Source organism: Thunnus thynnus, chromosome 8 (genome assembly GCF_963924715.1).
Source record: "Thunnus thynnus chromosome 8, fThuThy2.1, whole genome shotgun sequence".
NCBI lineage: Eukaryota > Metazoa > Chordata > Actinopteri > Scombriformes > Scombridae > Thunnus > Thunnus thynnus.
In genome coordinates this window covers 8,942,357-8,961,689 of record NC_089524.1, presented here as the reverse complement: position 1 = coordinate 8,961,689, position 19,333 = coordinate 8,942,357, and the positions used below count along the sequence as shown (strand labels likewise).

General features: G+C 41.1%; 1 protein-coding gene across 2 annotated transcripts in view; it reads left to right on the top strand.

Annotated features, from left to right (window-relative positions):
- The window catches only part of syde2 (synapse defective 1, Rho GTPase, homolog 2 (C. elegans)), a 51,330-nt gene that overhangs the window by 20,087 nt on the left and 11,910 nt on the right, over positions 1-19,333 (top strand). For both annotated transcript variants that reach the window (XM_067596366.1, XM_067596365.1), the window contains 2 exons: positions 2,635-3,776; positions 11,110-11,236. In XM_067596366.1, the coding sequence (XP_067452467.1) occupies positions 2,635-3,776; positions 11,110-11,236 (1,269 nt within the window). The remainder of the gene's footprint in view (positions 1-2,634; positions 3,777-11,109; positions 11,237-19,333) is intronic.

Genomic DNA, 19,333 nt, shown 5'->3' with positions numbered 1-19,333 from the left:
AGGGCTTCAGCCTGCTCTGAATGCTTCATTTACAAAGTTACCTCTACTTCCTTGTCATGATGACATCAGATTGTTTGCACATGCCTACAAATGGCCGTCCGTTCGGTAACCCATGTTGTAAAGGTTGTTCCATTGGTAGTTCATGTTGTCCACTTGCATATTTCTGATCAGATTTGGGCTCAAACATGTACAAATGTATTTGAGACGTTTCTATTTTGAGTAAAGAACGAGATAAAGAAGTGGAATCCTACTACTGTTGTTTGTTTACATCATGGATGTATTATAAGTGCTGGATACCGGACAAAAATGGTGCCCCTTCAGTCCTATAAAAATTGCTCAGCTAGCATATACGCTAAAAAAAAGTTTCTAGCTTCCGGGTTGTTCAGCCCACTGAATATGCACAGCAGTGCTTCCCCCACTGGCCTCGCCCATGAGTTCCCACTCGGCCCACATTGTGATGACGTCATGGATTTTTAAATCACTTCTCTCGGCTTGAGGAAAGTTTTACAAATATAAAACCTCCATGGATCAAAAATTCATAAAAGTGTTTACAGTTTGAGGTGTCCTGTCAACAGTTTCACAGACGTCTCTTTTACAATCGTGGTTGATGGGGAAAATGTTTTTTGGGCCACAGGGGGATTTTTCGCTGCAATACTGGGAGTGACCGCTAGGAAAAATTGACTGCAAGGCTGAGTAGCAGAGCTCTAGCCAGCTCTTATAATACATCTATTGTTTACATCTGCTGAAGGGCAGCTTCAGGGAGCTAACTAATCAGAACAGAGAGGGAGGTGGGGTCTTAAAGAGACAGGGGCTAAAACTTCCTGTTTCAGACTGAGGCTGAACTGAGGGGCTGCATAAAGGACCAGTATAAGAGAAATGAGGAGTTTTTTTAAACTGTAAATCATGCAAAGAAATTCCAGTATAGCCCCAGAATATAAATATGGACCTGGAAATGTGCTTGATACGTCTCCTTTAATGTCTAGTTATTGCCTGTCCCAAGGTCTTAAGCCTACAGAAGGTAAATTCTTCCTACCGAGTCATGTGGTCCTGCTTTAATCTCCTATGAACCCATGCAGTGAAGGGGGTTCCCTCTAAAGTGTAAAAAAAAGGCAGGTTAGCCACGGAGGAAATCTTATTAAAAGAGTGCTGAATGTGGAAAATTGCTGTTTTTCTGGTCAAGACGAGCTCAAGCTTACCGTTGGGCAAATAGCGGGATGCCCATAATTTGACAAATTCCACTTTAATCACTCAAACCGGTGCTGGCTCTGTGTCAACTCTCTCTCTTTCCTTGTCAGATAGATTTTTTGATCTTGGGGATTGACTGAACAGGTAGTATCTAGGTCAGTAATGGAGCTCTTAAAGATTGTGTGAAGCTGAGTCGACTTGAAAAACAGAATGCGTTCAAATCCCGGATGCAGATAGTATGTACAGAACGTGCAAAATTGTGTTATGTCTGTTCAAAAATTCTATCTGTGTGTATCACAGGCGTTTTGGTACATTGCTATCTGTTGTCATTATGTTACCGTCAGTACATATTCATGTATGGAGGTTGCATGTACTGTGCACAAAAGAAAGTATCTAGAGAACTGATTATGTAGCTTCACAGTATGTACAGTGTAAGGAAATGTTGACTGGCCTTTAAATAATATAAGCCCAGCCATAAAAAAAAGCTCTTGATGGTTGAGTGACCAGTTGACAACGACACGGATAAAACTCTCTTATAATGAAAGCCTCAGTTTAGTCCTGTAGACTAAACAATGGCTGTCACTCCTGCACAGAAATCTAGACCCTAAAATTTCCTGTTGTAGACATCTAGTTAGGCAAGAACTGCCTACAAGGTCCACTCCAAATGGATATTTTTCAACTTGAATAATGACTGAGTAACTCTAGCTCAGCCCTGAAGCAGTTGGTGTCTCTAGACAAACATTTGCCTGCTTATAGGCCGCTGTTTTTCCTAGTGCCGCTGCTAATAATGTTCCAGTTCGATTTCCCTGGAGTTTGATTGAATGAAGCCCTCTTGAAGCAAAGAGGCCTAATGGAAACTCTTCTCCTTTAACTCTTTACTCTTTTAAAATCAACCCTGTTTCAGCAACCTCTTTCTTTTAAACGGTTAATTATCTAAATCACTGTCTAGGTTTACATATGTAGACAGTAACTGTATTATATAGTGTTGGAGTGTTTATATGAAGTCTCTGCTGAATGTATATCTATCACTAGATTACTGGGTTGCATGAAAACCTAATCACTTGATGATGTGCCATGGAGGTGTAGTGCTTTTTTGAGAAACTGTAAATTATGGCTAATGCATACTTTGCCACTAGGTTTTTGTCTTCTCTTTCCTTTCCTGTCTGTCTTTACTGGACATCTGAAAAGTTAATCATAATAACAGGTGCAAGGTGGATTGTTTTATTCAAACCAGTGATTACAGTAAGCTCAACAACGTGGGACCGGTGGTACCCATTTGTTTCTCAGAGTAATCCGAAAATTGTTTTTTAAACATCTTCACTACCAAAGATTTTGGCAGGAAAAGTGTTGAAACTGTACAGTGAAGTGTCAATGAAAGAAAAGTCTAAATTAAAAATGTTACAGGCTCCTTTTTAATCAGTTTTTCTTGCCCTGTTGTTTCCTTTGTAGATGGTCTTGACCTGCCCAACACCGTCGGCTTCTCCCCTCCCTCGAGCCCGAACCCTGCCAAGAAGAGCAGCTCCATCAACTGGTCCTTTCCAGACAAGATCAAGTCCCCGCGCACCGTCAGGAAGATCTCCATGAAGATGAAGAAGCTCCCGGAGCTTAGCCGGAAACTCAGCGTCAAGGGGCCAAGTAGCAGTAACAGCAATAATGGCAACGGTAGCAGCCATTTAGAGCCCAGAGCTCACTCCTTCCGAAGCAACGGCAGCGGTTCGGAGGCTAACCCCCACTCTGCGGGCCCTCAGAGACTAGCTGCATCTGGGGGCGGGCAGGCAAGGCGTAATGTGATCTCACGCTACCACCTGGACAGCAGCGTGTCCACACAGCACAGCTTCAGTAAGAAGAAAAGTGATGGCAGCTCAAAGTCCGCCAGTAAAGGTGGCTATCTTAGCGATGGGGACTCACCAGAGCTGGTGGCCAAATCTGGGAAGCACAGCTCTGCAGATGGGAAGGGAGGGAAAGGTAAGGAGACAGAAGGAGGAGGCGGAAGCTCCAAACTCAGCGGCACAGAGTTGGACATTGATGCTTTCCGCCATTACAGCTTCACAGAGCAGCCCAAGTGCAGCCAGTACATCTCCGGACTGATGAGCCTGCACTTCTACGGCGCCGAGGACCTCAAACCGCCACGCATTGACTCTCGTGACGTCTACTGTGCCATCCAAGTGGACTCAGTTAACAAAGCACGAACCGCTCTCCTCACATGTCGAACTACTTTCCTAGATATGGATCACACCTTCAACATCGAGCTGGAGAACGCCCAGCACCTGAAGCTGGTGGTGTTCAGCTGGGAGCCCACGCCGAGACGCAACCGCGTCTGCTGCCACGGCACGGTGGTCCTCCCCGCGCTCTTCCGGGTGACACGTTCGCACCAGCTGGCGGTGAAGCTGGAGCCGCGGGGACTGATCTACGTCAAGCTGAGCCTGATGGAGCAGTGGCAGAACTCACTGGACGGTGGGCCAGATGGAGACAGGGAGCCCCAGGTGTTTGGCGTGGAAGCGTGGCGGGTGGTGGAGCGAGAGGACACTGGACTCATGGTGCCGCTGCTTATAAGCAAGTGCATCAATGAGATCGAGAAGAGAGGCTGCCAGGTAACTTCTATGGTTTTATTTATCATCGTAGTACTGCAACTGTTATTTCTCTTATCAATTAGTCCTTCTGTTCTATTTTTTGGTTAATGATATAAAACAGAAAAGCAGCAATCCCCACATTTGTGAAGCTGCAACTAGAAAATATTTGGGAATATTTTTGCTCCATAAATGACTTGAATAGTTAATATATTATGAAATTTGTTGATAATGAATTTTCTCTCAATGATTTCAGCACTAGTTATTACATGAGGCCTAAAGCAAAATATTATATCTGCAGATTCTTTTCTCATTTTTGAGTGACATCTTCAAATGTCTTGTTCCAAAACTGAAAGATTTACATGATAGAAAACAGAGAAAAGGAGAAAATCATCACATTTTCAAAAGCTAGAACCAAAGAATGTTTGGCATTTTTGCTTGAAAAATGATTAATTGATATCTACGCTTGAGGACACAGTGCATGTGCATTCTGTACGTTGAAAACATTCAGGGATTCATTCGAAAAGGGGGGGTTGGTAGGATACAATTATATAATGCATTTTTGTATGGGAGTGAAAGAACAGTGAGAGAAATAATCTCACAACCAGAGCAGACTTTGGCTCTGTATGCTGTGAGAGGCGCCCCTGCAGCCCTGCAGCCTGTAATAACACTGGATGACTGTCATGAGCAGAAGAGATAGAAGAGCTGTACTGCACTTCATGATGTCACTGCCCTCCTGGGGCGACTTGTTCTTTTATTCAGACAGGAGACTTAAGAGTTAAGAGACTTGTGTTGTGTTGTGACGATGGGGGAGCGGAGTGTTCCCCTGGATCATGTGATCATCTTTTTTTTTTTTTTTTCCCTCATCCACATTTCATGTGCTCTTTGAAGCCTAGCAGCACAGTCCAGAGAGAAGAGAGAGGCGACGGCGTTTTCGTCTAATTAGAAGTGAGACAGAGGCAGTAAAAGTGTCTGGACACTGCTCCTGACTGATCACTCTAGGGGGGAATGCCAGCGGCAGCGGGTGCCTGGGGCCAATAGGCAAACATTAGGCCTCTGCTAGGAGCCTGTCCGTCAAATCAGACCCCGCCTTCAGACACTTGTGCAGTATGGTGAACATCTAACGGGGAGTAGTAATAGTAACTTGTTTGATTTCAAAGGTAGCAGATAATTTTATTACCTAATGTGAGATTGAATGTGTCGGGTTACATTTTTATCTTATTAGTAGATAATGAGGCTGTGTATCATAAGTGATGGTGCGTTTAGGTTAGGGTACCGATGAGTTTATCTGTTGGTTATTTATTTGATTAATCACGCCAACATTTTATAGACCAAACTATCAAAATGTTTGGCTTTTAAATTGTCAGAAAATAAAAATTGCCCATCACAGTTTTTCAGAAGAAAGAAAAGATCTTGGAATTGTTTGTTTTGTTCAATTAACAGTTTGATCACTTGTTTTTGGTGATCAATATGTTGATTATTTTTTCTATTGCTCGAAAAAAAAAAAAACTCAAATTATAGTTGATATAAAAATTAGACAAACTGAATGTTTTAACATTTGAGAAGCTGGATTAAGCACATTTTTTGGCATTGTTGCTGTTAAAAGATTAATTGATTATCAAATTTTTTGTTAATTTTCTTTCAAGTGACTTATTAATCAGTTAACTAATTGTTTCAGCAAAACATGAGATTCTTAAATGCAAGGTTTTCAGTTTGAGTTACTACAACTTTCAGGTGTCCTGCAGAAGTCATTAGTCTGGTCTGCTCACATTTCTCCTTAAGAATTATTTAAGTTTCGCTTAAATTACGTCCTATCTCCATCTACAAGACCTTTAAAAGTCCAACTGAAAAGAAGGACAGACAGCAGTTGACCAAATGAAATTGTAATGTTATGACTTAGGTTAAATCATAATAGTGCACCATACTCATATGTTTTCTATAAAATACACCTCCCAGATGTTAGGCTGCCTTTTCTTCCTTTTCTTTAACACACACACATCTGACTGTCACTCTATAGAAGACGTCTATGCTGCGCTGTAGCTCTCTCAACCAATAGGTTTCTGTCCGTGAGCTCAAATTTCTTCTGTTTATGTAATTCACTCTGCTTTGTCTTGGTTGTGTTTTGATTCCTATCTGTTTCTGTCTCTCTGTCTCTGTTTTTCCACTGAGTCTGACACTGTTTGTCTCCTTGTCCCTCACGGTGTTTCTTCTAATCACTCTCTCTCCCCCCCTTGTTTTGCTGCCTTCTTTCATTACAGAGATGTAGAGTAGACTGAGATCGAGTGTACGGGTACCCCCCGGGTTGCAGGTAGACAGGGGTTAGTACGAGGTTGACACCAGATCCCGGAGGAATATGCAGGTTGTGTCACTAAAACACGCACGGCCAGACGTGTAGCAGTGTGCCTTTACAAATGATTATGTGGATCTTTGATGGAGGCTCTTTGAATTGCGTGTCCTTAGGGCTCCTCTAAGCTTTTAAGATGTTGGATGATTGCGGGTGCAGATCTGTGTCAGAGACTGGAGTTATGTATGTGAGCACCCATTAAAGAGACATTTTATTTATTTATTTTTTAAAAAGGAGCAATGCAGATGTTGTGACATGGTATGTATGGCTATGCAGAGGCACCATTTAAGACAGAACAGACTTCTTTGCGTTGCATCGGTAAAGGTTTTCAGATGCGTAATGGCTTTATTAAAAAAAAGTTTCTTTATTATTGTTATGTTTTTTAAAAAAAACGTCCTTCTCCCCTTACCCCCCAAACCCAACACAACCTAACAAATCTTTTCAAGAAGGATGTAACCTGAAATTTCATGTAGCCAATCAGATCGTATTGATGTGAGTATTCAAATTTCCAGTTAATTGTTATACATCTTCTTGCAGCTAAAAGCACAAGATCGATGTATTTCTTTTTAAACTTATCCTAAGAGTTTGACCTGCTGGTGCTGATGAGGTGACACCAGAATATCAACATGTAGACACAAAGACATCGTGTTAATTACAGAACTCCAAAAGGGTTTTAACAAGCTTCATTCAAACAGGACAGGACTGTTAAACATAGGGATGTAATACTTTTATGATATTTGTCATCTGATGGCACTGTTGACACAACAGCTGTGAGTTGAAAAACGTGAAGTGTATATCAAGCAAGAAGAGTAGTCAATCCTCTGCCACAGGACATCAATGATGGATTTAAATACTTATTTTGCAGTTAATTAGTGGTAATTATGAGCACAGGGAAGGTCCCTGCTTCTCACTAATGGACGTCCTCATAGTTTTTTCTCATTAGTTTCAGTATTTATTTGATGTAATATAATATTCTGATGCCTATTTTATAGTACAGTCCAACAGCGAGCATACTTTATATCATTTATCATAAAATTACAAGACGTTAGGTCGTGACTCATTTCAATCGCTCTTGGCTCACATGCTGCACAGTATGTAAAGACCTCTGCTGGATATTCAGACTGGAAGCAGTTGGCATGAGTGAAAGCTGAAACGTCAGGAAGACTGATGGTCTGATGACTACTGCGGTTTTCTGAGTTTTTTTTTTTTTTTTCCTCTGTTCAGCAATGTGAGGGGGAGGGAAATCGATGAAAACACCATTTTTATATACTGATCTGACATGAGCAAAATCTCTTGGAGCAGAGGATTTATCATCATTTTTCAACCAAGAAAGTTTCTCACTTAAGAGGATTTTCTGTTTTTGTTTTTGTTTTTTTTGTCTTATATGATAATCAACTGAATAAGACATTTTATCCATTTATCTTTTAATTAATCGCAGCCCACCTTTCCCTCTTGGTAACAGTTATTGTGTTCCTGCTGTAGTCGTGCACCTACATGTGCATGTATGTGTGTGGGGTGAATCTTTGAATCATGCCAGGAACTCATTCTGTCATTGTATCATGAAGGTGACAACAGATTATTTACGAGTTAGCCTCCACGCCAACTACTAGAAAGGTGCGTCATGTTCAGAGGAAGTAAACAAGACGGTGGAATGATTTTGGCCGTGTGCACTCGAGAGCATTAGTGCGGTCAAGTCAAGTGCACGATTCTTTCTTTTCCTTTTTTCCTCCTTTGATGTTTCTATAAAGTCATTAAGCTGATCTCAGACAAAAAAAAAAGAAAAGAAAAAAACTCCATTATTGGTCTTACAGTCACTGCAGCATCCACATTCCTGTAGAGGGAACTCACTTTGTTTTGCGGTCATTGTGTTTGACTTATTCTGCATATAGACCTTGGCTGGTGCTGCCTGTTGTGTTGCCCGGCAGCCACAGTGCATAAGTGCAAGCCCTCTTTTGCTAACAGCTGTTCCCCGCCTGCGCTCGGCTCTCCCCCAAAGAGAGACTCTTTTTTTTTTTTTCTGAATGGACTTGTTGTTCATTGTGCCCAGTGACTTCTGTTTACTCTCACACAAAGCCAAATCCCTGCCTAATCTGTCCTCCTCTCTCCCTCTCGTGTGAGGTTTAGAAAACACTGCTCAACTCGACGTGGAGAGCTCACAAATAGTTGGTCTGGTGGGATGGGGAGACATTATAGTGTTCCTACGCTGGAGCCCGGAAAGGCCAGCGGTGTGTACGTGTGTGTGTGTGTGTGTGTGTGTGTGTGTGTGTTTGTGTAGAACCAGACCCAACCCGCCATTCACAGCCCACTGACTTAACACGTTGCCAGGGCAACCACACCAGTTGGTCTGCTATGCCACATACCAGACAGACACATGTAGGAGAAATTATGGTATGTCTGTAGCCGGGCCCTAATCTCGACATAACAAGGAGACCATTGGTGCCGAGTTTCAACTATCAAATGTCAACGTCTCGAGGAAATAGTGAAGCGTTCCTTTAGGTCACACTCCAGGGGCTTAGGTAAAGTAACATAAATGGTTTATTGCTCAGTGCCTCCATTTTTAATGCTGCGCTGTCAGTTGGGTTTTTAGAGGAGCGCAGTGTTTATCCGTTCAGTCATAAGAATGTGACACTTTTATCACACCTCAGAATATAGTATCAGAGCACATTTTCCTTTGTTCATTTTGAAAGAGTCAAATGAATTAAACCACACTGACGGATGTTTTGAAATGTTTTTCATAAAAAATGTCTGAAGTTTTAATGCAAAGCAGTGTTTTAAAGTGAGACTGGATATATTTTGGAAGAAGATATGACAATTAAATAGTATAATTCACAAGCAATAAAATGTACCGTTGCTCATTTCAATCTACTCAGGGATGTTACCGACACAGCCTTATTGACCAGTAACTTATGGTGGCTAATGTTAGCTAACGCAAGCAAACTTAAAGTGCAGTGTGTAGAATTTAGTGGCATCTAGTGGAACGGACTTGACAGAAATGGAATATAGTATTCATAAGTATGTTTTAATTGGTATATAATTACCTGAAAATGAGAATTGCTGGAAGCGGAAAAGGACCCACGTTTTTTGTGCAGTTCGCAGCCACCAGAGGTTCCCCTACACACTTGGAAGGGGAGGGGGAGGGGTGTTCACTTGGTTGCAATCTGCAACCTCTCCGCTAGATGTCACTAAACCCTACGCACTTGTGCTTTAATATAGGTGTTGCTGTGCTAGCTGACATTTTTGAGTCAGTTTGCTAACTTCACAACTCTTTTGATGACTTGTTCTACTGTTATAATGCGTTTTAGCATTTGCAGTCATCACTTGTGGCCACATTGTTCCACAGTCTTTTAAGTGTAAAAACAAAACAATTTCCTTCTTACAAATAAAACCTTATATTCAGTTTGCTCTATTCAACACACTAAGGTTTTCCACTGCAACCTTAGATGGTCTAGTGTGACAATTAGCTTCTGGTGGCTAAATTTAGCTAATGTTAATCACATTTACATAGACATGCTGTTCATTCTGGTGACTTTGTGACATCTCTTTAGTTGTGCCATTGTTACACTATGTTTTAGCACTTACATTAATATTTCAGTGTCTTTATCGCAAAAGTAACAGAAAAATTAAACACATCAGGCTAATTTGTGTAATTTAATTACTGCTGTTCAGCAAGAGTTACATACCATTGCTGTAAATGTTTAAAACAAACATGTTATTGTAGTCTGTCGTCAGTCTGTTGACAAGAGGCAGCTGGTGGTCAGGTCTAGCTCAAGAGTTTTACAATCTGTACAACATGAGACACCCTCTGTCCTTAAACCCTCGATTCAGGATAGCAAACATCAGATAGAGCAACATAAGTGAGATCCTCTTTCACATGCAATAGGTGCCACCTTGCTGTATGTACAGAGTGGACAGAAACCTGGTTCCACACTCTGAATCTATGTTCACATTTACAATTTCTTCAGCGATTTAAACAGGAATGGTGTTGTGCTCATTGACAGCTGTTTCTTTGGTTGGAAAAACAACCAAGGCGAGCTGTACAGGTTGCTGTTATTCAACTTCTTCGATTGAGGTGAAAAATGTCAACTGCTCCTAACAACTGCAACTTCAGTTGCCGTGTTGCCTAAAAATGACTTTGACAGGATGGAAACACTTACTGGTTACAGTGAAATACCCCCTCCTAGCAAGCAGAAAGTGGCAAGTGTGAACACGGTGTCAGATTGAATAATAAAGTAAAAACAAATTGACAGTTGAGTCTTACTGTCAAGGTAGATAGAAGTAGCATTACATGACAATTATAAGTGTACATGCTCTTTCTCTTCTCTTTTTCTCTCTAGTAAGTTTTGTGTTATTTCAGACATCTGTGTAATCTACTGTAGCTTAGAATGTACCTTATTTGTACATCGCTTTGGAAATGAATATAAATATAAGTAAATTTAATTTCAAGTATAATTAAGTACATAAAATATAATATTGAGGAAAAAAAAAATATATATATATATATATATATATATATATATATATATATATATATAAATCAACCAACTTCACAGGATTTGTGAAAGCTCCTGATAGAAGAACTGTCCTGGGATTTTCATGAGAAATGTTTCGAACGGTTTATTTTTGCCGGTGTACGTTTGATCCTTCCATCAAAGCAGCCGCCTAGTGTTGCCTCACATTTAGCCCTTTGTGCCCAATAAAAAAAGGGAATTCTGATGGCGCTTTTTGAAATATATAAAATTGATCACCACACTTCTCACAACACCTCTCTGTTTTATGTTAACAGTTCAAATAATCTGCTGCTCCTTAGAGATAGATCATAGAACAGACATGAGTTTTGAAAGACAGGCTTTCTGTGAAAGTAGTTTTGGCTTCTGTCCAGCACATTGTTTGAGTACAGACGTAGGACTTGATCGATCGGGTTGTAAAAATGTCTGCCTCTCTGTCAACTGTTTGACTGTTAAGGCATGCGTGTTTATTTGACCTACTTTTGTGTGTGTGTGTGTGTGTTTTCAGGTGGTGGGTCTTTACCGTCTGTGTGGCTCCGCAGCCGTAAAGAAGGAGCTACGTGAGGCATTTGAGAGAGACAGCCACAGTGTGGAGCTGTGTGAAAACACGTATCCTGACATCAACGTCATCACAGGTAAACCGATCGCCGGTAACTCGGAGAACATGAGACGCCAACAAAGCTCAGGATCACCACACACACTCAGTATAATTAGGAATAGGTCGTTTAACTTGATGGCTGGCGTCCCTCTGGTTTCAGTACCCTCTTACCCCTACTTCATTCAGGATATTACATAATATACTGAGTATACAAAACATTAGCTCTCCTTGAAACGGACCCAACAGGTGATCACAGGTGAAAGCTATCTAGTCTTGATTGATTTGACCTGTTCAATTCACTTGTTCTGTTACAAGCAAGAGGAGGAAGAAGCAATAGTTTAAAGATTTGTAGGTTTTTAAGACCATTTACACATTTTGGAAGCAACTTTATGAGTGAGGTGTCAATAATATTTATTATATTTAATAATATCAACAGTTTTAAGCCTCAGTATCTCCCAGAACACCATTATTTGCTGTATTTTAGACTTTTTGCTTTTATATTACTACTAATAAACCTTATTTATAGAGCACATTTCTTAGGTAATGTTACAAATTACCTTACACACACTAACAACAGAAAATAGCATAAATAATAAAAAAAATAGGCAGACTTTGATAAAAGGCAGTTCAAAATAATGACAGGATAAAAATGAGTCCAATAAGGAGAGTAGGATCAACTAAAAAGACTAAAACACTTTGATGAATAACTCGATAAGTGACACTAGCTAAACAACTCGCACAGAAGAAGAGTGACTCAGTAAGGAGAGTATGGCTATGTGTCAAATCTACATTAATAAAAACGAATGGGGCATTACTCAGATGGAAGTCTGTTTTTAGTATTGATCCAGTGAATGAATGAAACGCTCCCTTGCCCCAGTAAACGTGTCTGAACTGGTGTCCGCTCCTGATAGGTCAGCACATGTGTAATTCTAAGAGACTGTGTGTGCGTGAGTCTGCTGTTTGTAGTAAAAGCATTCCAGCAGTCAACATACCGGCGGTGCCTGAGGGAAGGGCCCACACACACACACACACACACACACACACACACACCAATCAGACCATGCTGTACATTCAGGTCATTCTTTCTCCTTCAGGTTCACAGTTGAGACATGCTCTCTAATGTCCCTTTTCTCTAGTCAAGCCCATGGATGTATAAAGAGAACTGGATACAGCATCAGAGGCGGGGCCCCTTTCATTCCTATGAAAGCTGCTCAGTGGCGCATGAAGCCAAAAAAGCTACTTCCTGAAAACATAATGCGCATGCTCTATGGGCCCAATGTGCCCACGGAGCATGCTCACTAGAGACTGCCACCGGCTGAGACCGCTAACTTCCCGTTTAGCCCTCTGGCTAACTTAAACGGGGATAAAACGATAGACTTTTGAAATGTTATTGAACCAAATGGATCAAATTCTGATAGTGAAATGAGTCATTTTGCGGGGGTTGTGATGCTCAAAAAATGTATCCGCTGATTTACAGACGTCTCTTTCACAGTGTAAGTCTACGGGAAAAAGTCTTTTGGGCTCAGTAGCGTCACGTGATGTTGTAATTACATGGTTTGGCCACTATGTCAAATTAGCTTCAAAGCCGGGTGCTGTTCCTGGGGACTTGCTCAAGCCGGACTTTTTCTTTTCTCAATTATAAAGCCTGATTATGATGGTAGTGTAAGTGTGGAAAGTTGATTGATTGTCCCAAAAGCAGTTTCGCTAATCTCAATTTAAACGCCACTCGGGAGTTGCAGCTACTTTCTGCTCTGTGGCTATGAAATTAAAAATGGAAACAATGAGTTACAGCACATCTCACACAGCTTACAAAAACAGCTGTGTCACTGGATTGAGTAATGAATCCTGCAGTGCGACAGATGGGAGGAGGGGGGGGGGGGACAAAGTTGTAGAAAGTGACTTGGTCATGATTTTTTTTTTTTTTCTCCCACAAAAAGAGGAAGACCATGGAAACCCCTGGGCATTGTAGGAGCTGCTGTTGGTTTTGGGAGGAGGCCCCGTATAGGCGTCGTCCTATCATGCCTGCTTTGATCCACATGCATTTGCATGGCAGGGCAAAGAACACAGTTAACAGTTGAGCGGGTTAGAAAAAAAGGGCCAGCACCAGCGTGGATTGTTGGTTTTTGCTTGCTGCCTAAATTTGCTCTGCCAAGCGAGTTGCTGTTGCAGATGGACCGGAGTGAGTGGTAGAGGACAGAGAGATGGGGGAAGGGAGGCGTACGAAGGGGTTTATGGTGTGCACTGCAAAAATGTCCATATGGGATATAATCATGGGTTTAGTCTTAAAAACAGTCTTTCTTGAAACATTCGGTAAAAGCCTGCTGGTTGATTGACCTAATTTTACTTTTTTCTGACAGTGTTTTTAAAAGTAATCCTCTCATGTTACAAGAAATGCCTTCTAATTAGATTTATAATTAGAGTATAAAAATAAAGATGAATATTGGATTAAAATGGAGCCTCTGCAGCGCGGAGTCAGACTAGAAGCTAATAAGCGAAACAGCAAACGGATGAGCGAAGAGAGCCGGCGCGTCACACGGCTAATTTAAAAGCGGAGGTAGTGAAAGGGATTATCCGGGGGTCAGAGTTCAATCCGAAGCTTGCAAAACATGCTCAGTGCGTGGGCCTCCATTGTTTCAAATCGCAGTCCTTTTGTTTCAAATCACAATTCACTCAAAGAAGCTAAAAAGTGTCATCAACACGAGCGGCATGCTGTGAGAAATCAAGACAAACGACGTTATCTTCAGCGGTTACTCTTTCTGCTCTGTGGTTAAGTTGTTTGACACTCTGGAAGGTGGTCATAGAAAGAGTCTGATGTGAGGGTGCAACAGAGGGTTTCATAGCTTCATCAACTCCTGTCAATCATGTAATGACCCCCAGGGTTGTGGGTCAATTCATTTCTCAGTTACTTTTTTTTTTAAATAGGTATTGAAAGTGCTGCTTATTATTCTCAGTTACTTCAATTTTCGCTGAATATACCAAATATTGGAAACATTGATTTGATTCTCTGATAAAACAACATAACGCACAACACACCTGTCTAAATATTTACAAAAAGAAACAAAAAAAAAAGAACAGAAATCTAAAATTTAAGGATTTCGAAGCTTTTAGACAGTTTAGACGTGGATGTCGACTCTGCGACTGCAACTCAGTATCAGGAGGACGTCTCTAATATTCAGTTAAGATCAAATGCAAGAATATAAAAATGGAAATAACTGCTAATATTAAGATTTCAAAACACACTTGCTGGTGACTTTGAATTGAAGATTAAATGAATACCGCTTGTGTTTAATGATGTACATCCATAGATTTGACATTTCTAATACCTGCTGAGGAAGGCTTCCTCAAGTAGTTAATGAAAGACAGTCAGTGAAGTCTTATAAAACTTGTTCGGCCGCAGCAGAGCCAAGTGGCGCTCAGTATTTCCAGAGTTTTATTTAGAGCAGAAGCTTCCAGATCATCAGGTTGAATAAACTTGTGCACAATCACAGTTGAAAAGTTTGGTTTCAGAGGACAGTTTAGTGACGTTAACTAATGATTAAACCCTCAGCTCAACTTGTTTGGCCTTCTAAAGTGATCCCGTGATGGGAAACCACTTCACGTATCCGTCCTCTGTCCTCTTGAAGATGAAACCAGTGTGTACCAGGCCCTGCCAGTTAAAAGCTCAGTGCGGTTATTGATCCTAGTTTGTGGTCTTTAATTCGACTCGCCCGACTCATCTTTTCCATAGCCTACTTCCCTACTTTGCCCCCCACCCTCGGCAGTACTCCAGTGAAGACATGGAAAGTCATTAACAAGTGCCCCCTTTGTTGCCGAACAAACACAGATGGTATTTGGCTCACGCATGGGGGATTAGCTGAACCCTGGGCAGGCCAGGGAAGCAGGCAACCACTTTACAAAGAGCTCCAAGCCTGTGTGGGTGTCAGAATATTCCTTAAACTGTGAGTGTCAGGAATTGAAAATGGGGTTGCAGTCGTATCTGGGATGAATCCACATGCAGCACGAGAGCGCCAGTGTTAGCTCCAGAGTCAGGACTTGGGTTTGCTCATTTTTTGGGGTTTTGGGGGCTACGGAAAAGTTGAAGAAACCACAGTTTGAAGCTTTACCGTGCCACTGGACAAGGCAGCGACACACACATCCCCCCCCCCCCCCCCTCAGTACTGTGGGGGCGTGCAGGACAGCAGGGAGGGGGCAGTATGGAGAACAAACCCCTGTTTGTTCTCCAGGCGAGGCGTTGACTGCAGCACTGACAAGAGGAGTGACCTTCCGCTTTGTTTGAACAAGAGGTCAAAGGTAGAGCCATGCCCCAGTGCATTGTGTGCCTTGTAGTGTTTGGTGGCACATTTGGAACATTGAATTCAAAAGAAACAAAAAAAATATTTACATGAAAATAGTTTAGCTGCTCTTATCAGTAGCTGTAATTGCATGATATTGAAGCATTGTTTATTTCTGAGCTGCCTGTGATTGCAGGACTATTCTGCTGTTTATCACTCTTTATCAGTCATTCGTGTGGGCGGTGATAAATGTATAGTGGTCCGCTGGTGCAAAGCCAAAAGCCGTAATGATTAAAATGTGAGCGAGCAGACACTCAGCGTGTGCGTGTTGTCAGCTAGGCTGTGAAAGAAAGTGAAGCACCTGCAGGGAAGGCACACCTGTTCAACCCCTGAGTCCATGACCTTGTGTGTGTTTGGAGTGTTTGCGTGCGTGATCATGTTCATGTTTCACTGAGCGTGTATGTGTGTTTGTGTGTGTGTGTGTGTGTGTGTGTGTGTGGGACACTAACAGGGGCTAAGACACAAAAGTAAACACAAGCAGTGACTCATAGCAGGCTAATGATTTACCTGAATGGCTGTATTCTCCTCACTTCAGGCAAACACGAGCACATGTGCACACGCACGTACACAGAGTTACTGGTGTATATTTAAAATTATGGAAGTAGAAAGAACCTAAACATGGGGTGTATGTTTGTGTTTTCATATACTGCATGTGAGGCATTACAAGGATGTTTTGTTTCAAGAGGCGATGCTAATGTGAAACAATCCTGCTGTTGTTGTGTCTAGATGATCTGCCTCACAGCACACGCAGGGTCAGAGGGTTTAACATGCTTGAGTTTCCATTTTGAGGAGAAAAAAAAAAAACAAGTCAAGTGGTACCTCTCTGCATTTTATTTGCACACCCGCTTAACAAAAAGTCTTTGCTTCGCCGAGATAAGGATAAAAACACATGGCTAATTTCTGCTTCCAGGCAATCTGTTTTTCCTGCGATGAAACAAGCAGATTATTATTATCTCAGTGAAGTCTCGGCTCAGATTGACAACAGGAAGCCGGAGGACGTTCACACAGCATTTCCATGTAATCTGTTTTGGAAATCAGCGTGTTTAAGAAAGCGTTAAGGAGAGTGAATGTATCCCGTGTTTATATGTCCTTATCACACTATGCTCATACCAGATTTTACTCCAAACCCGATGAAGATAAATGATAACACACACTTTCAAGGATGGTAATAAGAACTACAAACAAAATGGAAACATATCGCTATAAATCACCTGCGCAGGCTCACAGGGCAAAGGGGACATGTGGCGCATTTATGGAGTTTTAAGTGCATGTTTGCCTCAAACATCCTATCAAAGTCTGACTCCGCTGTCATTGTGCACGTCTACCTGAGATTGGAGGGCTGACATAGAACGCCAATGTACTTCTTTGGGCATGTGTTGTTTTTCTTTAGAAGCATCCCTGACTGACTCAGGAATGCAAAATGTGTGCGTGTGTGTGTATGTGTGTCAGGACTTGTTGAATCTCGTGTAGAGTTCAGAGGAAAGAGTTGTGGAGGGGCTTCAAAAGCAGGAAAACACAGGTTTTTTTTTTTTGTGTGAAGATAGTAGCTGTGACAAACCACTTATTTTGACCCAGTATATTATCATTTTGTTTGATTCATTTAATGACAGATACACAGCATAGAACAACCATCAAACAGTCTAATGCCACATATCATAGCGTTTATAGTCTAATTCTTAATGTTTGTCCCCTGATTTCCCTTTATATGACATATATAAACAATGCAATACAAAAAATACAAGTGCAACTGTAGAAAACACAAACAAATCAATTAAAAAAAACAAATTGCAAAGAGCATAAAAGTCCCAAAACTCATTGGGATCATTTTAACCATGGTAGCGTCGTGGCTCAAGGGATGGCAATATCAGGTAGTCCAATGAAATATCTCAATAAAATGTGTGTACAAAAAGGACATTTTGTACAGATATTCATGTTCCCCAAAGGATGAATCCCTTGACTTCTCTTCTAGCGCCACCATGAGGTTCATATTTGTGGTTTTGAGTAAAATATCTCCTCAGGATGAATTGTAATCACTTTGGCGATCCCTTAATGCTTCGTCTAATGACATCATCCGATCAACATTTTAAACTAATGACGCTCCCTTCAGCCTCAGCTGTACTTTGTGTCTGGTGCTATTTAGAAAACGTTAGCATGCTGACACACTAAACTGAAACGGTGAACACGGTAAAGGTCGTACCTGCTTAAGCATGAGCACACAGACACGCTGACATCACTGTGTCTCGTCAGAGAATAGCTAGTACATCTGTACAGTCTTAGTCTTGTTATGTAAGGTAACATGGGGCTTTTCTAACGACATTGACAAAGACACTGTTTTGTGTAAATAAGTCACAGCTGATCCCTAGTGGAAATGTTTGTTAAAAGAAAGTAGAAGAAGTGGGAAACTCAGAAACTTTTTAAATGATGACAACCATTCATATAATGTTATAATTTTTCATTTTTAGCTTGCATTGTTATAAGATATCCTCTTATAAAATATTTCTTGGTATTGTGAATGATGCAGGGTTTGCTCTGTAAAAGTAATGCTTAATATGTTTACATACATCATTGTAATGATGCTGTCAGTGAGCAGATACTGAACCCAGTGCTAATCTGAGACTGGTGTTACAGTGAACTGAATTTAGATCCTTCTTTCACTCTCTAATCCTATATTCAAAGGATCTTACGTACGCCTATCTGTCGGAAAGAAAGACTGGAAATTCGAATGTGTCATCGCACATCTGAAATTCTAGGTTCATTTTCAAGCATTTGTTCGTCCACTTTATTCTCCAAAGATTAACGTGTGATGGAACCACAATGCCAGTTAGGAAAAGACTGAAAAGTGTTAAGCCTCAGGCTCCCTTAAAGAGCAGAGCTGGGACTTACTGGGATTAAAGAGTGAGCGTATTAAGTTGTGCCCTCCGTCCTCCTCGCTGAGTCTAAAGGAGATGTTGGTGGATTTACGGTGAATTGTAGTTTGCTGTAAATAGAAGGGAAGAGGCAAAGCAGAAAACACCTCGGGTGAGTAAGAGGGAATCCAGCGATGTAGAAATGATAAAGTAGGAGCTCCTATTTTCAGCATCCTAATCAGAAACGCTGAGATTGTATCAGTACTTTGGGAATTACTACCAACAGAATGGCCATTCATAAAGATATATTTGTCTTTCTAGCTGTTTTTATACCAAAAACGTGCAGTTATTGTTTATACCATAAATATGTGGCAAAATTTTTCCCTGTATTCATCCTTTTACAGTTTTCTGACACCCTTCTCTTACAAGACACCTCTAATCATTGTGAGAAATACAGTGTTATCCAGTGAACTGAGATGGATAAATCTAAACCCAACACGTTGCCTTGAAGGCTGATGGGACATGTCAGCTGTGGAGAAGATAATTATTACCATACTTATGTCTAAATCACATATCTTCATGGGTTGGAGTCTGTCTGTTCTTAGGGAATGTTATGTTACATAGATAAGCAGATGATAATTAAGCTTAAAGGGGAACTACGCTGGTTTTACACATCAAAGTCTGTTTACATGTCAAAAAAGACATAATGGCTAATGGCTCCAGAGGAACACCACTACATAAATCAGCAGCATGAAAAACATCATAACGCGTATGCCAAAGCAAGAACCGAATTCACAATTAACACAAGACACGGTATAGGTAAATGTGGCAACGTAAGAGCAGAAATTAGCATCCAGCAGACACCGAAACATCACCCGCAAGGAGAGCAATGAACAGAGCCAAGAAATCATATGATAAACACGTTAGCACAAGCGCTCGGTGTAGAAAAGCAGTGAT